Raw genomic sequence first — 19,802 nt, 5'->3', positions numbered from 1 at the left:
TTGCAAGGAGGATGTTGTTTAGTTCTTCACAGCTATAAATACATAAGAGGCAGGCATTAATACTGGGATTGTAGGTGTGCACTCAACCAGGATGCCAGGCTCAGCTTTCATCGTGGGTGCTGGGGACCTGAACTCATGTCCCCATAGTTGTGTGGCAAGTGCATTAGCAACTGTGAGTGTATGTTTTATTTCGCAGGAATTTGGATAAAGGTTAAGTATGCAAATTTGTCACTTGGTTTTGAACCACCTTGCCCGAGGTAAATGTAGCCACTGTGGCTTTTATCTGTCTTGTAGAGCCATTTTGAGAATTCTGTTCTCTATCTTCTCTTACCAAGATGGCAGCTGAGTATAGGAGGAGCTGAGGCATGCTTGTGCCAGTGGGGAGGCATGGATGTCTGGATGCCATGGGTGGCCTCTGCTGAGCTGCATTGCTGTGAACCTATTTCTGTGGTGTGATGACATTGACCTGTCTTTGTTAAATGTTTGTGTCATGTGTGCTCATGACCCTTGAAGTGTCATCTCCAATGTATGTGTGGGGGGGTCCCTATTCCTGCCACTTCTCTGAGACCTGACTGTGAGCTCTTTGGTTGGCACCCACAGTCTCACTGGGACACATGAGAGTCTTAGATGCCTGTCCATGCCACACACATGTCATGGGGACCTCACTGGGGGTCAGAAGCACTATCTCAGTCATGCCAGATCAGGTGGCTCCCCAGTTTTCCTTCTCTCCTGTTCCTTGTTGTTGTTATAAAGAATAAAAATCCCAATTGTTTGAGTTTACCAGTAAAGATTCAGGAGCCCAATGCTGGGGTGAAAAATCTGCTAGCTCAGTGCCCCACCTTCTCTGGCTGCAATCAGACTTTCCTCAATCCCTTTCTGTATTTCTACTAACTCCTGACTCTAGTGTTGGGGTTCAGCTGTGCTGGAACAGCTGAGAGGAGTAAAGCCAGGGTCACTTGCAGCTAGCCTGTCACTGTGCCTGTCACTGTGCCTGCCACTGTACCTATCACTGTGCTCTGTCACTGTACCTGTCACTGTGCCTGTCACTGTGCCTGTCACTGTGCCTGCCATTGTGCCTGTCACTGTGCCTGTCTGTCACTGTGCCTGTCACTGTGCCTGCCACTGTACCTGTCATTGTGCCTGTCACTGTGCCTGCCACTGTGCCTGCCACTGTGCCTGTCACTGTGCCTGCCATTGTGCCTGTCACTGTGCCTGTCACTGTGCTCTGTCTCCTGCCCTCCTTGAACTTCAGAATTTTCCTTTCTGACCCAGCCACTTCCATCTGCCACAGCCTTTTCCTGTTCACAGGAGCTCTTCACCCCACTTTCCTTGATTCCGGTTGCAGCATCATGGTCTGGTATCAGCCGTGTAGGATGGGAGAGCACGCAAGCCACTCTAAGACAGCAACTGTATGCTTGTATGTTGACATATTGTCACTGTATGTCACGGCCCTAGGCTCCAGCCGACTTGTCTGCTCTGATGCTCACCTCAGCTAACATGCATATAGCTGTAGTAAGAAGAAGTAAGGCAGGGTCTATAGAGGAACATAATAATGGAATATTTCTGTATTATAAAAGGGCTTCTTCCCAGGTGGTAGTGGTGCACACCTTTAATCTAAGCACGTGGGAGAGGGAGACAAGTGGATCTCTGTGAGTTCAAGGCCAGCCTGGCCAACAAAGTGACTTCTAGGACAGCTAGAGCTACACAGAGAAACCCTGTCTTGAAAACCAACAACAACAACAATAACAACAACAACAACAAAAACCAACAAACAAAAGTGTTCCCTAGATTGGCTTACACAGGAAGGTCTGGGCAGTCTAACAACAGTTGTCTACACATTGGAGAGGCTGAGAACCTGTAGCTCTCCAGTCCACAGGGCTGGATGCCTCAGAACTCCCAGTCTTCACTAGCGGCCAATACTTCAGCTAGGATGCCACCTCTGTATTGTTTACCTACCAGGGCCCAGGGCCACTAGGACATGTGTCAGGGGAACATATAGTAGGCAGGCATTTCTGCTTACCACTGTGACTTTGAATGCAGAGGGCATTAATGCGTGGCCACTAAGGATTCTAGCTACTACGTGTAGCACAGGCCTGCACCAGCAGACTTGGGAAGAACGCTCTTATGTGCCCGAGGGGGTAGCTCAGACCATCATAAGGAGAGGAGTGGGAGGAGCAGGCTGGAACCACGGAGTGCAGGCTGCAGCTGCTGTCAACTGTAGACAGATCCTCCTCATTGTGCAGGAGCACAGCTGTGCACAGAAAGCTGTGTCCACAGACTCAGTCAGCTTTCATCCACACTGTCTGGGATTCGTCTCCGTCTCTCGTCCTTTCCCTCACGTGCCCACAAAAATTCTCATTCATAAAACAACCCATATAGGTGATTTTTTGGCAAACTACTCTATAGTTGAGGTGATGCTTGAGTCCTAGGAAGTTTCAGCTTTCTGTGAATGAAAGATGTTTACGATAATGTGATAGGTCAGATAGCTTACATATGTCACACAGTGCATCCTGTGAAATGCCACCCTTGGAGAGCAGAGTGGCTGATGTGCTGCTTAGCAGCAAAGATCGTGTTTAAATTCATGAGTCTTTTCACAAACTCACGTCACGATGGGATTCTGTTACTAGATTTCTCTCTCAACATGGTCTATGTTCTTAGAAAACTTTATCGACAGAGACTTAATTTTTTTTTTCTTAAATTCTCAGACGTCTTTACAGCTGGGTACTGAACCTGAAGAGTTTGCAAGCATCTGGATGCTCATCTTTCTAGTGCACTTGGATTTTTTAAAATGTGCTATTTATTTGTCCATTTCACCTTGTTTTTATTATACCATATGTCATTCACAAATGCTGAGCCTACTGCTAAAAGCTTGTGCTAAGAGATTAAATTAAGCCCTGCAGGGAATAATGGATTTTAAAAGGACAGTGTTTTGGTGAACAATTTTGCTTTTATGATCTGGTTAATTGCTGACTGAATTTCTCCCAAGGCCCTGAAAATGCAACATGCAATGATGTAAAAAAAAAAAAGAAAGATCAGAAACCAAGAAATATCGGCTTGTTGAGAAGTGCTCCTCGCTTATCAGGTTTTAAGAAAACAGCAGTGTTTCACCAGTTCTACTCTCCTCAAATAGACACAATTCTCTCATTCACTCTGTGGACTCCCTCTTTAAAATCAACACAAGTTACATATGCATAGTGTTAGGATGTCTAAGTGCTGAGCTTAATGACTTTTGACACATACAGTCATCACCCACATGAAATTCTGTACACATCCCTCTGAAAACTCCCTCACAGCATCTAGGATTAGTCCTACCTGGGGCTGGGGATGGAGGTTAGCAGTGGACTTCATATGCATCTAACATGTAGGTGCTAGCCATGTCTATAAGAGTCTGCTATCTGATAAATGTTAGTTATGTTTACATTAGGTTATATCCCAACTCCCATTATTTTGTTGGCTTACTAATTTTTATTTATATATTTAAACATAGTATATATTAAATATGCAAATATATTTATGTTAAATAAATACATACAGTACTTATGATGTATAAATTAAATACCTGTCACATCTTATTGTCATGTTGCTGAATACTATATTTTTGGACCATAAGATGCACTTTCCCCCCAAAAGTGGGGAGGAAATTAGGGTACACTTTATAGTTTGATTGCTGTTTTTACTGTCTTTCTTGTTTTACTGCTCTAAAAACTTGGTGCATCTTATGGTCAGGCGCATCTTTTGGTCTGAAAAATATGGTATTTATTTCCAAATTTGGAATGTTTTAACCAAAACTGCTAGGAACCTTATCATGGGAGACATTTTGTGGTTATGTTTCTATTTCTTTTTTTTAGGTAATACTTAGAAATTGAACTTGTGGGTCACAAGTAGTTGTGTGGTTTGCTACAAAAGAAACGACTAGCTTTCCAACCTTATATTGTTTGACACTCCCTAGAACAGGGTACAGAAGATGGTCCTTGGGATGAAATGCCTGCCTAAGTTTCAGGCATTTCGATACCCGATACCCAGTTGGTGGTTGTTTGGGGAGCTTTAGGAGGCATGACTTGGCTGAAGGTGTGTGTCACTGGGGTGGGGGTGGCAGGGGGGGGCAGGCTTTGATGTTCTAAAAGCCTCATGCCATTCCCAGTGTACTCTCTGCCTCCCTCTTCTGGGTCAAAGTGTGGGCTCTCTGCCATTTCTGCTGCCGCCATACCTTCTCTGTGCCATCAGGACTAACCCTCTGAAAGCACATGCCCAGTGCTTTCATGGATCATCTTGCTCATGTGGTTTTTGTCACAGGAGTCCAGCTGTGTGTGTTTGCCAGTGTCCCTGTCTTTGGTGTCTGATGTGTTCTTTTTACTTTAGCCTTTGTGTCTTCTCTGTGGCTTGAGTTCACACTTTTTTGATAGCCAGTGCTCTAGAGCCTTGACTCACACCTGCTGGTTCTGTGTCCGTGTGTGCATGTGTCTGTTCACATATTTGGCTCATTATTTAGTTAGATTATTAATCTGTTTTTTAATTTTTACTTTTTAATATATTTAATACTATCTTTTTTCTAAGGCTGTCTTATAAAAATTTCATAACCTGTGACTTACCTATTCACTTATTATTACTATTTTTTAAGCACAGGAAAATTATAATTTTGATGGAGACCAATTTATTTCTTTAGTTTTTATTTACTTGGTTGTTAATGATTTCTACATCCAAGCAAAGGAAAAAAAAACTGCTTTATTTATGGTTGAAAAAGTAAGCTTTTATATTGAAAATATTTTATATAAATACTTATTTATAATTTATATAAATATATTTAAATAAATATAGCTTTTATATTTAGATCTATGGTTTATTTTAACCTCACTTTGTTTACAGAAAAATGAAGATATCACTTTTTCATGTGAATATGCAGTTTTTCCCCATTAAATTTTTTTCAACTATTTGTGTGAAATTGACAACAGTGAATAACTATTTCTAAGATCTATGTGGCTTCATTGACCTGTTTACTTACTTATTCATTGACCAACTCTCATTCTGTTTTAAATATTATAAAGCTGACACTTTTTGAACATGAATTGGGAATATTTATTTTGCCCTATGTAATCTTTAGCATGAGCAAATGCATTTTTCCATGTAGTTGCCATTTTGTCTCTACTCTCAGAAGTTTTCACGACACAGTATGGTGTTGTGTAGCTTCCAATTGGTGCCAGTAGGTCTGTCTGTCTTCCTGGCTGAAACTCTGCTTCTGTGTGAGCAGTTGAATCATCAGTGCTGAAATTGAGCCTTGTTGTCTTTTGTCAACTTTGATTTCAATGGTTTGGGTCTATTGGATTTCAGAATTAGCTTTTTTATGTTCCTTTTTCTTTTAGATTAGTATACAAAGTAATGAGTCCACCGGGGACCCTCACTGTGTATTTGTTTTTGTTGCTCCTCCTGTCACCCTGGCCTTATCCACTGTCCTCCTCATGCTGGCTTTTCCCACCGTCCTTTTCTAGACCACAGATAGTCTGTTGCCTTCTATTTTCTTTCCCCAACCCTTCTTTAACCTTTCTACCTCTCATTTCGCCTCCCAAGTTTCCTGCCCTAAACACCCACACACGCAAACACAAATACAGAAGGTTAAGTCCAGGATCCACGTGTGAGAGAAACATGTGGTATCTGCTTTTCTCGGTCAGGGATATTTTTCTTAAGACAATTTCCAGTTTTCATTATTCTTCCAGTAGGTCCGACATGTCTACCTGGTCCCATGTTCTTCCTGTTGTGGACAGTGTAGCAATAAGCATAGATGTGCAAGTAATTTTCTATGGGGAGACCTAGAGGGTTTTGGGTCCAAGAAAGACATAGCTGAGTCATGGAAGTTCTACTTTCTGTTTTTGAGGAAACTTTGTACTTTTGTTTGTTTGTTTGTTTTATTTTTGTTTGTTTTGAGATAAGATTTCTCTGTGTGGCCTTGGCTGCCTGGACTTACTTTGTAGATCAGGCTGGCCTCTCCCTCACTGAGTGTTGAGATTACAGGCATGTGGGAACCTGTAGAGTTCCAGGCTGTACTGGTTTTTATAGTGGCCAAACAACAACGAAAAATCAAAATCAAAACCAACACAAAACGTCATGAGCAACAAAGGGTAAAGGCTCCTCTGTTCCCACATCTTTCCCAGAATTTATCATTTGTTTCTTCATGGTAACTAGTCTGGCTGACATGAGATGTACTCTTTTAGCAGTCTTAGTTTGCTTTTGTCTAATACCTAAGGGTATAGGACATTTTCTCCAGTGTTTATTGGATTTTTTTATATTATTCCTTTTGCAGACTGTTGATTTCATTTTCCCATTTATTTATGGGAAGGTTAATTGCCTGAATGTTTACATTGTGAAGTCCTCTACATATTCTTGGTATTACCTCCTGGGTATATATACTGCTATACATCTATGTATAGCTGATAAACATCTTGAGCTGTTTTGTAGCATTTCTCCCCAATCTGCTCATAATCTCTCATGCTGTGAGGAAACATTTCCTTTTCATGCAATCTCACTGGCCAGTCTCTGTGCCGCTGGAGTCCTTTTCACAAAATTGTTGCCTGTGCTCACACTTTGAACTGCCTTCTCTGTTTCCCTTGGCAACGCTCATGTTTCTGGTTTTAGTTTAAAGTCTCTAATCCATCTTTAATTGTGTTTTGTGCAGTCTTGGAGACTTGGATATAACTTAATTCTTCTGTATATTGATAACCAGTTTCTCAGCACCATTCTTTTCAAGTCTGTTTTTTTTTCTAGTTTATGTTTTTGATAACTTTTTTTCTAAAGATTAAATGGATATAGCTGTCTTTATTCCTAATTCATCTTGTCTATTCCATCAGCCTAAATGTCTGTTTTTATACAACACCATTGGTTTTTTTGTCACTATGGTTATGTAGTATAATTTGAAGTTAGGTATTGTAATACCCCTGGTAGTACTTTTTTCTTATAATTGCTTTGTCTTCTCATGGTCCTTCTGTTCCAAGTGATTCTTGGATTATTTTCTCGTCTAGTAAATAATGGCATTGCAATTTTTATGGAGATTGAGTAGAGTGTGTACACTATTTATTGTTAATATAGCTTTCCCTACAATGTTAATTCTGCTAATCCATGAGAATGGAACATTTTTTTCATTTTTTAGTTTCTTTGTCAGCTCCTTTCTTCAGTGTCCCAGATTGGTGTCAGTAGCAGTAGGCAGTTGAGGACAACTGCTAGCTTATTGTAGAGCTCCTAGTTAACCTTTTTTCGATTTTTTGGTAGCTCTTTCTTTTCTTTCTTTCTTGTTTTTTTTTTCAAGACAGAGTTTCTATTTGTAGCCCTGGCTGTCTGCAACTTGCTTTGTAGACCAGGCTGTGCTTGAACCCACAGAGATTCATCTGCTTGTGTCTCCCAAGTGCTGGGATTAAAGGCATGCTCCCCTAGCTCCCAGTGGGCTTCTTTTATTTTTCTATTGGTGTTTTTGTTTTATCCTGTCTTTTTTTTTTTAAATCATGACTTTTAAGAAATTATCTCATAGATAATGTTTTCTCATCTGTTGTCTAAACCTGAACTACCATAATAATACCATATTATTATGGGTTTGTATAGTTTTAAGAAAACTATAGTACAGATGTCAGTTTTTACTTTGTCATAAGACTAAAATCTTTAATATTTCAATCCATCTTTAGTTTCACTTATTCAGAAAATATTAAGGAGCATTGATATTTTCCTGAAAACCATTCTACTCTCCTGACACAGCATTCCACACAACAAAGGCTGTGTATTCCATAGGGAATGAGAGAGAACAGACACAGAAATGATGTACATGAAACTGAAGATCATTATAGCAACATATTTAAAAAATCACAATGAGTTCACCCTCCTAACAACTCTTCCAGCTTATGTAGTTTCTGAGAGAGCATCTTTCTCATGTTAGAAATTCTCTTTCATCAGAATTTACAGAATTCCATCAGAATTTGTAATTCTAGAAATTATAAGTGATTAGTTTACAGTCCAGCTGATTCTGAGCCAGTCAATCCTCCTGAAGTCTAGAGTCACATGACTCAGCCTCACTCTACTCTTCTGCTGCTCAAAGAAAAATGCTTCTTTTTAAAGTTTATATGTGTATATGTACATGCCATATAACAGGTGTGTGCACATGCCACGTAACACTTGTGCAGTCAGAGGACAGCATTCTAGAGCTGGTTCTCTGCTTCCACCCGGTGGAATCCAGAGGTTGAACTCAGACCATCAGGCTTGGCAAGGCCTTTACCTACTGAGCCCTCTCATTGACTTTAAAATATCTATTTATGATTTGTCATCCACGCTTGTTCTTAATAGAGATGAAACTATTGCTATAGGCCTTGCAGATACTCACATCTAATTGCACCAATACAATAAAACCTCTCAGTGTGTCTTATGGTGTTGTAAATTGGACCCAGCCCCTTGATCATGCCAGGCAAGAACTGTCAAACCTCTTCTCAGCATTGACACATATTGGGTAGAGTCTTTAGAGGAGCTTGAAATGCCAAGTGTTGTCTTTACAACACTGCAGGAGATGACAACGTATTTAGACTGATGTGGTCCTGAAAACAAAGACAAAAGTGAGGTGTTGATTTGTAGGACAGTTTCTCCTGAAAGCAGTTGAGAAATGGTAGAAGAAGCAGAATTTTGTGTGTTTGTTTAGAGGAAGAAAAAGAGGCCAGTGTACAAAATGCTAAGTACAATTTTGGAACTTCAAAGATGCTCATAAGTTTGGAATCAGGAACTAGATACAGGCAGAACAGAGATGTTAGTAATCTCTTAAGCATGCACATTTGGCACTTCAGAGACTGCCCCCAAACATTCCCTGTCTAAGTCAGCAGGCTAAGCATGACCAAGATGGAGGAATTAATCCATCAAAGCATACTGGAGCTTGGCTGGAAGACTAGTTCCAGAGAATCAGATTAGAAGTGTGTTTCTTCAACTGCATATTAACTGGCTTTGTCTGACATGAGTGTTACTTGGAGAAACTATTTTGTAACTGATGGAGCTGAGCAGATAACCATTGCAAATGTTTGAGGAAAGGCTCAAAGGGAAGAAGTTTCTGGTAAATTGGACTTTGGGCTCTGTTGCTTAGAGATACAGTTAGGTCACCAGTTCTCACAGGCCTTTGGTGTGAGCCCCCTTGAGACCGGTCTTTTTTGTCAGATGGTTAATTTTAGACTTACTTCTTGGTTTTTATGTGGGTTAAATGAGCCCCGTGGTAGAAGGTATCACTTCTGCGTTAAGTATTTGCAATAATATCTTAGACACCTGCATGTGCATTCTAACGAGTGTTGGGTGCAGCCCAGGAAAGAGGATGTGGTGCTCAAGACTTGACATTCTCCTTCCAGGAGACCTTTGAGAAGGCGAGCTTAAGCAGCAGCAGCAGTGGCGCAGCCAGCCTGAAGAGCGAGCTCTCAGAGAGCACGGAGCTGCCGGGGGAGGGCTTCCACATGCCCTGTGGGAAGGAGGAGGAGAGGACCTGCGAGGAGGTGCTCTCTGAGGATAACTTCCAGCTGGAGAGTGTGGACAAAGGTGAGTCTGCTGCGAGAAAGGTGCGGGCAAGAACGCACTGCGGACCTTCTGTTTCCAGGCTCATCTTCGTCTTCTTTTCCATGCGCAGATGTGTATTCTGAGTTGGACGATGAGCTGGACATCTTAGACAGCTGTAGCAGCTCCAGTTCAAGCCCTCTGAAGGAGTCTACATTCAGTAAGCTCACACTATACAAGTCTGCCATCTCAGGACTTCAGTGGGCGGGACTTCAGTGGGCGGGACGTCAGTGGGCGGTAGAGCAGTGGGTGGGGCCATGGGAGTGAGCAGCTAGAAGCAGGCTAAAGCTGCTGTCTCAGGAGCAGCACTCATATGGAAAGAGTCAGAGGCCAGACACCAGACAGCAGGTGCGCCTTTTCAATTTTACCAGTAAATGCAGGTTGTGACTAAGGAGCTAAAGTGGCTGGGCTGCAGACAGCCAAACCACTTTAGGAATAATGGAGGGTAGCATTTCATCAGTCTGTGGGCTAGAGGAACTAAAAACTTGCGAGAGAAACCAGCCATGGTGTGGACTAACTTTTGTACAATCTAATTGACAGTCTCTACCCTAGTTTCATTTCTGTCACTGTGATAAAACACTGACAAAAGCAACTTAGGGGAGGAGGGCCCTCTACATCTCATAGTTCCAGGGTACCCTCCCTCCATCGTAGCAGGGAGTCAAGGAGGCAGGGACTTCAGGCACATCACAGCCACAGCTGAGAGAAGAGAGAGGTGAGTGTGCGCACGCTACTTGTGTTCAGCCCATTTTCTGTACTCAAACAGTCCAGGGCCAAATCCAGGGAACGTCGCCCTCTGCAATAGGCAGGTTTCACGCCCCTCTTATCCCAATGAAGGGATTCCCTCAGAGGCATGCCCAGAAGCCAACCTGATCTAAGCCTGAGCAGAGACTCTTCCTAGGTGACTCGTTAGTGAATGAAACCAAGCAGCACAATGATGTGTTCAGTGGGTCTAAGAAAAATAAATATCTTAAATGTCCAGGACTATGAAAATATATGTAAATCCTGCCCAATAATAGTCTTAAATTGAAACAAAAACAAAAACAAAACATATCGAGGAATACGAAAGAAAAGAAAATGTTATATTTATAGAATGTAAAAACTGCGAGAATAAATTAACTTGGCAGACTTAAAACTGAAAGAAATATTAAAATAGAAATGGAGGGAAAAAAATCTCCCAGAAGAGTATGTTAACTGAATTTAAAATTTCCAATTAGAGATACTTTAAAATAAATGAAGGGAAAATAATTCTGTCTCCTCAGTGAATATGGTATGGAAACCCCAGGAAAGAAAATAGAAAGCAGTCTTGCTAAAAGTCCACGTGGAGTGCCAAGGATTTAGCCACATTCCTTGTCTTCTTTATACTTAACGACTCTATCAAAATGGTGACTCAATCTTCTAGATTTTTCTGGAGCAATCACTGTGTCCAATTGTTTGTTCTATATTTCCTAAAGATTCCTTCCAGGGAGGCAAAGCTCCTTGATCTGCCTTTGGTGAATGATGGACACCATGCAGAAGAAACTCTTCGTGCATATAAATGTGCAGCAAAGTCTAGAAGCACTTCATTGATTTAGTGATGAGAGTGGTGGTATTTCCCCCTAGTAACAGTGCTGGAGATGGGCACCGGGGAGGCCGAAAAAGACACTGAACCTCACATGGAGATGGCTGCACAGATGCTTGAGGGTGAAAATGGCACAGACATTCTGTGTTTAATAACACTGTTCTGTTTGTCATCTTTCCTTTGGAAGAAAAAAAATAAACATGTACATAGTGATTTTTAACATTATTATATGTGAGCTAATACTGTCAAGAAGAAAAATGATGGATATAGTGAAGGGTAACTGCCAAGACAGTAGACGCTCAGCATTGGGACCTGGGCTCTTTCCCACAAGCAAAAGCAATGTGCTGCAACAGCAAAACACATTGTTTCTGGAGCAATAATTTATACTTACTTCTGTGTTCCCGTTTTAGGCATTTTAAAGAGAAGTTTCAGTGCCTCAGGAAAAGAACGACACTCACAAGCGAGGTATGCCTGTCGTGAGGCGCAGCCCACCTAGAGTGCATCTAGTCTAGGCAGAGCTGAGCTATTTGGGACTAGCTTGCACCGTGACTGGCAGAAGTCACTCTGGGCATGCGGACATAGAACGTGTTAGCTCCTGCCTCCCAGGGCCAGAACCTCGGGCTGCTGAGCCTGCTGGAGAGTGCTAAGCCTCGGCCTCAATGATTTGTGCTCTGCCTTCTGGTTCCGTGACATCCAAACAGTCAGTTTCTCTGAGCACGCTCTGGGCCAATACCATGGAATAGCTGTGTTCAGTGAGGTCACCTAGGCCCTGGGTCCTTAGAGCATGGGTATGGGTCTCAGCTCCATAGAAAATTTGGGCAAGGTGAGGAAAGGGGTGTTGGGGGGCATGCACCCCCTTCTAAGGATACAGCCCCGATCTTGTGCTCGTGACTCCTGCTCACACATATTTGGCAGAACTCCTTTATACAACCACATCCAGCTGAGAAGGACGATGAAGTATATCATATACGTGCATACATATATATGCATTCTTTTAAGAGAAAGAAGAAATTATTAGGGGACGTCAGTTGCCTCTGTGACAGTAGCATTTTAGGGTAAGAACTAAAACCAAACTATTAGATTTGGCCTCTGCAAGTCTGGTGATTGTTAGGAGAACAGTTTAGGTGTCATTGCGTGAGGACGGGGCAACCTCAAAGGCTGGCTGTAGTAGTCTCAGAAGCTCTGTAGGGAGAGATGGCTGCGGACCATGAGGAGTGGCTGCGACAGTTAGTGTGTGAGAACGAGCCTATGGAGAGGCAGTCTACAGGGAAGACATAATTCCAGGTGATTAATTTGAAAGAGATGGTGCAAGAGATGGCGTGTGGAAGAGGCTCAGCACTGTATTTCTGTCTGCACAGAGAGACCCATACAATTAAGATCATCAAATAGAAAGGAGCTCAATTATGAGACAGTGTTCTAGGGCACTCCACAGAAGACAGCCTAGAGTAGGAAGACTCTCAGCTAGGAGCAACCAGTACAGGGCTGGGGAAGATGACCAGACAGCAGAGGGACGGTCAGAGGCCAGAGCATCCTCAATGCTGAAGCACACCTAAGCAGCGCTTCCTCCAGTCAGCCTTACTATCAGAACTCGACACGCAGCTGGGTGCCGCAGTCGAGAGAGTGTTATATAAAAATGAGCATTTCTAACCAGGTAAATTCAGACATCTTGGAAGTGACAAATCATTCTAGCCTTGATTTCTGCAAGAATCCATGGGAGCTCTCCTCATTTGTAATAGTTCTATCTGTGTCCAGCCCTCTCAAAATAACAAAAACATACATTTCCATATTTTATATCTTGAGAGGATTTGAAAATAAATCTAGAAATTAGTTGTGTTTTGTTAACAAATTATATAAAGCGGGTTAGTAGATGGGAGTTCACCCAGAAGCAGGGGCTGTATGGAGTAGTGTTTTTACCATGTGCTTATAAATCCGTGAACATGACAAGTGGCCAGGACACACACGGGAGGTGATGCCTGTTCCAAGGTTGCTGAGAGCTGATGAAAGCCCATTTCTGTAGCTGTGTGACAAGCAAGGAAGCACAGGTGGGTTAAGGCGGGCTGTGTTCAGTGCAGGCACAGTATAGAGTGTGCAATGTGACACAGGGCAGACGGGGACAATGACAGCAAACAGCTGGTAGTTCACACAGAGCAGGAGGAAAGAACATTAAAATATATATATTTTTTTACTTCTTTCTAGGTGATTCTAATGGTGTCTCTGAATCAAAATGAGACAACTTTGAAGTATCATTTCTAGTCATTTTAAAGACATTAAATAAAGCTAAAGTTCTTCTTGACTTAATTTGTTTAGGGTTTTCCTGGGCTTCTTGGTTTATTAATATAAAAAGCAAATTAATCCTCTCAAATATGTAGAAACAAAATGATCAATTCAAACGTAAAGAAAGATCATGATACCACATAAAAGGGGAAAACTAAATGGAATAATCAACCCCGTAGATGTTTTTCAGCTTTTCAATATCCAGCATGAAGTACTGTGCCAGTGACAAGGACATGTGGCTGGTTGTGGCTAAAAAGAACAGAGATAAAGCATAGGCAAGAAATTCTCAAAGTTGCTCATCCCAGACAGAGAAGGAAGATTTATGGGAACTATGGTGGTCTTGGTGGTTCAAGACCACCAAGAACCCCACCCCCCAAAAGACTATTCATCTGCTCATGTGGTTCCTTATGGTATGCCGGCTTAGGCTGAGCTGTGTGGGCTTTACCTTTACTCTCCTGGCACAGCATGTTGCATAGCGGTGCTGACACAGAGATGTTTGCCAGATGCTCATGTTGGTAAACTAAGGGATTGTCTCACTGCAATTTCTGAGTCTCTTACTGTAAAGGACAGAAATCTTGCCCACTTCCTTGAATTAATTCATAGTGTTAGGCACAGATTAAGGCCCACTTTAAAAAAAAATTTTTTTTTTTTTGTTGCTCAGGCAACAAGATCTCTCCATGTCTACTTGCCTTCTGTTGCCAAGGCGACAGGGCGTAGTTGTCTGGCTGCTCTGAAACATCGGATGTTTGCAGCAGCGCCAGAGATGCCTGCAGTGAATACGTTCTTTGTGAGCATGATTTCATTAGAGGGTGTGCTCTAGACTGCAGTCTTTGTAGAGAGAGGCGCCTGTGGGTTTCCTGACCACGCATCATCACAGATGTGACCAGAAGGGCCCTCTGTGTTCTCAGGACCGATGCTCCCTCCCTGCTAACAGCCGTCTGCCCCCCGCCCCCCAATTCTTATTCATAACCTGGGTCTCATTTTGCTTTTATTGAATATGTGTGCCCAGCCACTGCTTACCAGAATCAACCTGGCCTCTCTGCCAGTGTCACAGTCCCACAGTCTGCTAACAACATGGCAAAAACGAGCAGCACTATGCACTCAGTGGGAGTGCTGTCCCTTTCTTGTGACATTTCTAAGATTGCCTGATTATTGCTCACTTGCCTTCAGCCATTGGCACTGTCTGAAAGGAAAACCAGGCACCTGGTACTGCCTCCTCATGGAGATACCAACTCTGTTAACACTGCAGCAGATGAAGACCTTGATGAAATATGAGAGCCCAACCTCCCTCGAGTCACCTGCCACACCTGTCATGGTCACGGACCTTGAAAGATTCTAGTTATGTTGTATGCATGGTTGCAGTAACGTCACATGACATGTTCTTGGTGTTGGGAGACAAGCTTCTCATTTGATAGGATGCATTTAAAGGATTTCCTTGAGAGAAAATTCTAGAGCGTTATCTCTTTCATGGCTAGGACTTTAATGACAAAATAATTATCCAATAATTCATGCCTTCCTGACAAAATAATTATCAAACCAATTCACACTGTGCTTGTACCAATTCACAGTAAAATCTGTCTTACAAACCACAGAGTCCAGCTGCAGCCTCTGCCTTCCTGCTGTCTGGCGTGGGTGGACTTGTAGGCTAGCACCCAGCTCATCACTCCAGACTCTTCAAGGCCTATGAGCTGTGGGCGCCTGGTCATGCTGGATCTGGGACCAGCTAGAGGTCATGGCTTTTAGAGTCCTTTTAGCTTCTGAAATGCTCTCACAGTCACCAGCTTTAGGAGCTATTTGTGTCCAACTGAAAATTTTCATTAGATAGGATCTTCAGTATGTCTGAAATGTCTCCATGTTAAATCATCCCCCTGGCCAGCTGAGCTGTTATGGGAACACCATCATCTGGAACCACAATGCTCCATAGGTCATAAGTGTTCTGTGTGCCTTGGGCTAGAATTTCCCCAGGCTCTGCATCATTGCTACCATCTGTCCATCTATGGGCCTAGCAATTGCCCAGCAAAAGCTGTGGCTTCTGTTCACAGTAGATGCATGCTATTCTAATGTTACAAATGACTGTCCATCCTTGGGAGTAATGACTCACTTCAAAGAATTTAATGATGTTTCTGCTGTACTTGCACAGCTACATCACAAGCTCTGACACTATGAATATGGATTCTTTTCACTACTGGTGTCTAGCACAGGGCCTCTAATGAAAAAAGTGTGTGTGTGTGTGTGTGTGTGTGTGTGTGTGTGTGTGTGTGTGTGTATGTATGTATGTGTGTGTGTGATATTTATGTGAATATTCCCTAATACATTTTAAAGACATTTTATTTTTAAATGTTTGAATTTACGTGCATCTGTGGTACATGTGCCCACAGAAGCCAGTAGACTGTATTGAATCCCCTGGAGCTTGGAGTTATAGGTGGATGCAAGCTATCTTATATGAGTTCTGGGAACAGAACTTGAGAGCTCTATAAGAGCAGTATGTGCTCTTATCCACTGAGCCGTCTTTACGGCTTCCATCTCAAAGCTTGCTAAAGAAGAATCTAGAATTATAAAGAACAACACAAAACTTGGAGCAGCTGAGCACAGTTGCCCTATCCCTGTCACAAATCCCTTCATAGTTGCCATTTAATAGGATCGTTCTAAATAAAAGACTTTTCAGGACGATAAAAACCACCATGCAGCTAACTCAGTGTGTGTTACCAAGCTTCCAAAAACACCCAGAGGAATGATGGAAAGCGAATGAAAGTTTTCCACAAGTTGCATTTTAATTCACATTTAAGGTGGCAGACCTAGCAGCTCACTGGCCCAACTAAAGCTGTGGGTAAGGGATAGTAATCAATGGCTTGTATAGAAAGATCTGGAAAGTTTAGTATGGAGATAACTGACACATGTGTTGACTTGAGCCTAGTGCAACTGAGGTACCAAATGTTTAGTTTGATATACTTTAACTGTAAAACAGTATAAACTATTCAATTTAACTGCCAGTTTGGATATATTTGATGAAAAATGATTAATCTCACCTTTTAAAAAACTTTGTAAGAATATTTCTACCTAGAATGTTTTAAATCGGTGGTAAAAGAAAGTGGAAAGGAATTAAGGAAGAAGGCACTCGTAAGACTGAGATTCAGTGATTTTTCTAGCATTTACTAGATGGTTGGTAAATGTGTGCCAACTTTGTTCCACTTAAATTACGAGCTGCAAATGAATACTCTAAGTTGTATGATGAGATGACAAGGTTGGGGCACAATATCTGTCAGCCCCAACATAGACATCTCGTAGCCTTCTGTGAGTGTTCACACTCAGAGCTGCCCAGTGGATTCCCAGCATGCTCCTTGCTGATGTTCACTATGAGCCTTTTGTCATCATGTGAGTCTTTCAGATGCAGAAAACTACTAGGAAATAGGCTTCACATTCTACTGGGAGGAGCAAGAGGGAGGCTGTTCATTAGTATCCCTGGTAGAGATGAAGGCTGCCCACACACACCAGTAGGCTCTGGACCAACTAGAGCCTAGAGTTTTGGGGCAAGGAGAAGGATGTTAATAGTACTGAAGACTCTACAATGTGTAATTGTGAAGCTGTAAATTCATTTCGTTTCATAGAAGTGTATGGTGGTTGCTTGTTCTTTTGAATTTTCATTTCAAGAACAAATCATGGGAAACACCACATGTAAAAAGTTAATATTAGTTGTTTTAACTACAAAAATCACAGCCAGGCAAGGGTTACCTACATGGCAAGATTGAGACTAGCCTGATGTACATGGGACTGTATCACACACACACACACACACACACACACACACACACACACACACACACACAATCACTGTTTTGATTTAGATGGTACCAGAAACATTGTTCAGGACAGAGTTTAGACTTGCTCATCTTGAAGGGTTGCTCATCACAAATCCCCTGGAAGGACAAGGTGCTTCTGTTTGCCAGAAGAAAGTCCGTTCTATGGAGCACCAGAGCTCATGTCAGAGTCAGTCCCCGCTCTCCACATAACTGTGGAGAATGTCCTGTCCATTGGGTAGATCAGAGTAGGGTTTGATGTTTACTGCATGTATTGTCCTTGGTTAGTGCAATACCTGATGGCACTCAAAGAAAGAATAAGCAGGCTACCAAGATGAGACTTCATGGCCTATGACCATATAGTCGGGGAGGAGGTCCCCCTCAGTCTAAGACCTAGGGGAGGGGAATAGGGTGAAAGCAGGAGGGAGAGAGGAATGGGAGGATACAGGTGATTGATGGGATAACATTTGAGTTGTAATCTGAATAAATTAATAAAATTAAAATTAAAAAACTAACTGTATTTTTAAAAAGTCCATTCTGCATTCAAAGTGTTATTTCTATCTTTATCAAATACAGCAAAATGCAGTTCTCAGTCACTGTTTGTCACTAGGTGGACCTGTCCTAATGGCCCCTGTCTGATTCTGTCTCCAGGGACTTCATTGGTGGAATAGGATCAAGACCAAGACCAGGTAATTCAGAATTGATGCTAGTCCTGCCTTTCCAAAAGCAAGTGTGAGCTTGTCAGTTCACCTCTCCCCTTTCCTCTCTTCAGCATTGCTGCCTCTCTACCTGCTTGTGAAAGCACCACCCTCATGCCCACCAGGGCCCACCTAAGGAAGGAGAGGCTGAGTCAGTGCAGGCTGGCATCTCCAGAGCCTGTCTGATGTGACTCTCCACAGTCCCAAAGATTATGGCAATACTCACTAGATCATTTTGATATTAAGTGCGTGAGTGAACAGCATTGAGCCTAAGATATACATATATTGTGAGACGGAGTTTCTCCATGTAGCCTTGACTCTCCTGGACACACTCTTAGACCAGGCTGGCTTCAAACTCACACAGATCCTCCTACTTCTGCCTCCCAAGTACAGGGATTAATCTTGATGACACTCCAAGGGAAATTGTGATTTATAGCAGGAGAATTCTGTCTGACTTGCCCACCAGTGCTACAGTTCAGTAGCACAAAAATGATCAAAATATTATAGGTTGTTTTCCCAAAATTTGCATTTTGGCCTTCATGAGAATATTAACCACTTAAGTTATAAAGCATATAATTACTCCAAAAAATAGTGACTGCTTTTTTTTTATGTAGATAGTTATGAAAACCCAACCTCTCCAATGGCAGAGCATGCATATTTTTGTCACCGTTTTTGCTCTGACCCAGTTAATTTTCTAGACACAGTTATTTTTGTTTGGTTGAACTCAAATTATTATACAATTTCTCTAAGTTAAAAATTACCGTAGACCTTATTTTGTTGGGATTGCTGTGGGTCCATGCTGATTCACGCTTGCTCTGGTACCCACATGGAAGTCAGGGGACCTCTTTGTGGCATCAGGGCTCTCCTTCCACGGTGGATCTTAGGGATTAAACCCATGTCATCTGGCTTGAATAGCAAGTGCCTTTTCCCATGAACCATTGCTCCAGCTGCAGATTATGTGTCCTTAATGTGAATGTTTATAATGATGCTGTGGGACGAAGAGGATAGGTTAGCTAGCTTTTAATTTCTAGTACAGATGAATAATAGCAACAGTAAAATTATCACCTAAACCTGAAAACTTGACAGATGCATGGTGATTTCTCTTTTAACGTGAGTGTATGATTCTAGAACAAAATATTTTATTTTAGTATGTGGGTTATTTGGAATTATTCTTTGGTGCTACCTTCACTTTTACTCTTTAACTCACGTTGTTTGGTACATTTAATTAATGTGTTCAGGGAGCACAGATATTGTGGATGGACTTACAGTACTTTTAGGCCTTGTCTCCCCACTTGTAAAACTTTCTTTGAGAGTGTTAGGGGATAGTTTAAGGCTGTCACAATGTCAGTATGGATGCAAAGTAAGATGGTTGTGTTGTTAAAATGCCCCAAAGTATCACATCAGCCTGGGCTTCCATACCAATGTCTTGACAAAGGTGAGTTAACAACCTAAGTGTAGATCTGAAATGATTGTTATTTTCAGCTCTTTAACAGTGAGAATAGAACGCCTACACATGTAAGAAACCATGGCCTGTGCAGTTCATCATAGAAATTTGTTTTTTCCTGAAGTGTGGATTGAGTTGTGTAAGGTGTGATTTAAAAAACAAAACAAAAAAACAAACAAACAAAAAACCTGATTTACACTAAAAATTTAACATGTGATCTTTCTATGCTTTACCTTTTTAAAAAATGTTGATTTACATATTAAATTTTGAACTACAAGGCACTAATGCATTTTACATATCAGTGAATGTTACCTTCTACTCCCCGAATGAGTGTTTCATTTTTTACTGTCTTGTGGAGCACACTCATGCCCTGGAGGACGAGGCCCCACCTATGAGCTATTGTGCTTCTTAGTGTTGAAAATAAGGGTTTTTTCCCCTATGCCTCCCCTAGCTTCCACATAGTGAGACAGAGACCTGTTACATTTATT

At 41.9% G+C, this 19,802-nt stretch overlaps 1 protein-coding gene across 4 annotated transcripts in view; it reads left to right on the top strand.

The window, feature by feature from the left end:
- The window catches only part of NEK10 (NIMA related kinase 10), a 190,718-nt gene that overhangs the window by 129,012 nt on the left and 41,904 nt on the right, over positions 1 to 19,802 (top strand). For 3 of the 4 annotated variants that reach the window (XR_014781490.1, XM_084794334.1, XM_084794333.1), the window contains exons 27-30: positions 9,348 to 9,531; positions 9,620 to 9,706; positions 11,515 to 11,569; positions 17,824 to 17,861. Coding sequence is in view for 3 of the 4 variants with exons in the window: in XM_084794334.1 (XP_084650460.1) it covers positions 9,348 to 9,531; positions 9,620 to 9,706; positions 11,515 to 11,569; positions 17,824 to 17,861 (364 nt within the window). In the remaining variant the exon portion in view is untranslated. Of the gene's footprint in view, positions 1 to 9,347; positions 9,532 to 9,619; positions 9,707 to 11,514; positions 11,570 to 13,300; positions 13,398 to 17,823; positions 17,862 to 19,802 lie in introns of those variants that run through there. The other variant, XM_084794335.1, reaches the window with a different exon arrangement.

Source organism: Acomys minous (assembly GCF_964271855.1).
Source record: "Acomys minous genome assembly, chromosome: 9".
Classification (NCBI taxonomy): domain Eukaryota; kingdom Metazoa; phylum Chordata; class Mammalia; order Rodentia; family Muridae; genus Acomys; species Acomys minous.
This window is presented reverse-complemented; position numbering and strand designations above follow the sequence as displayed.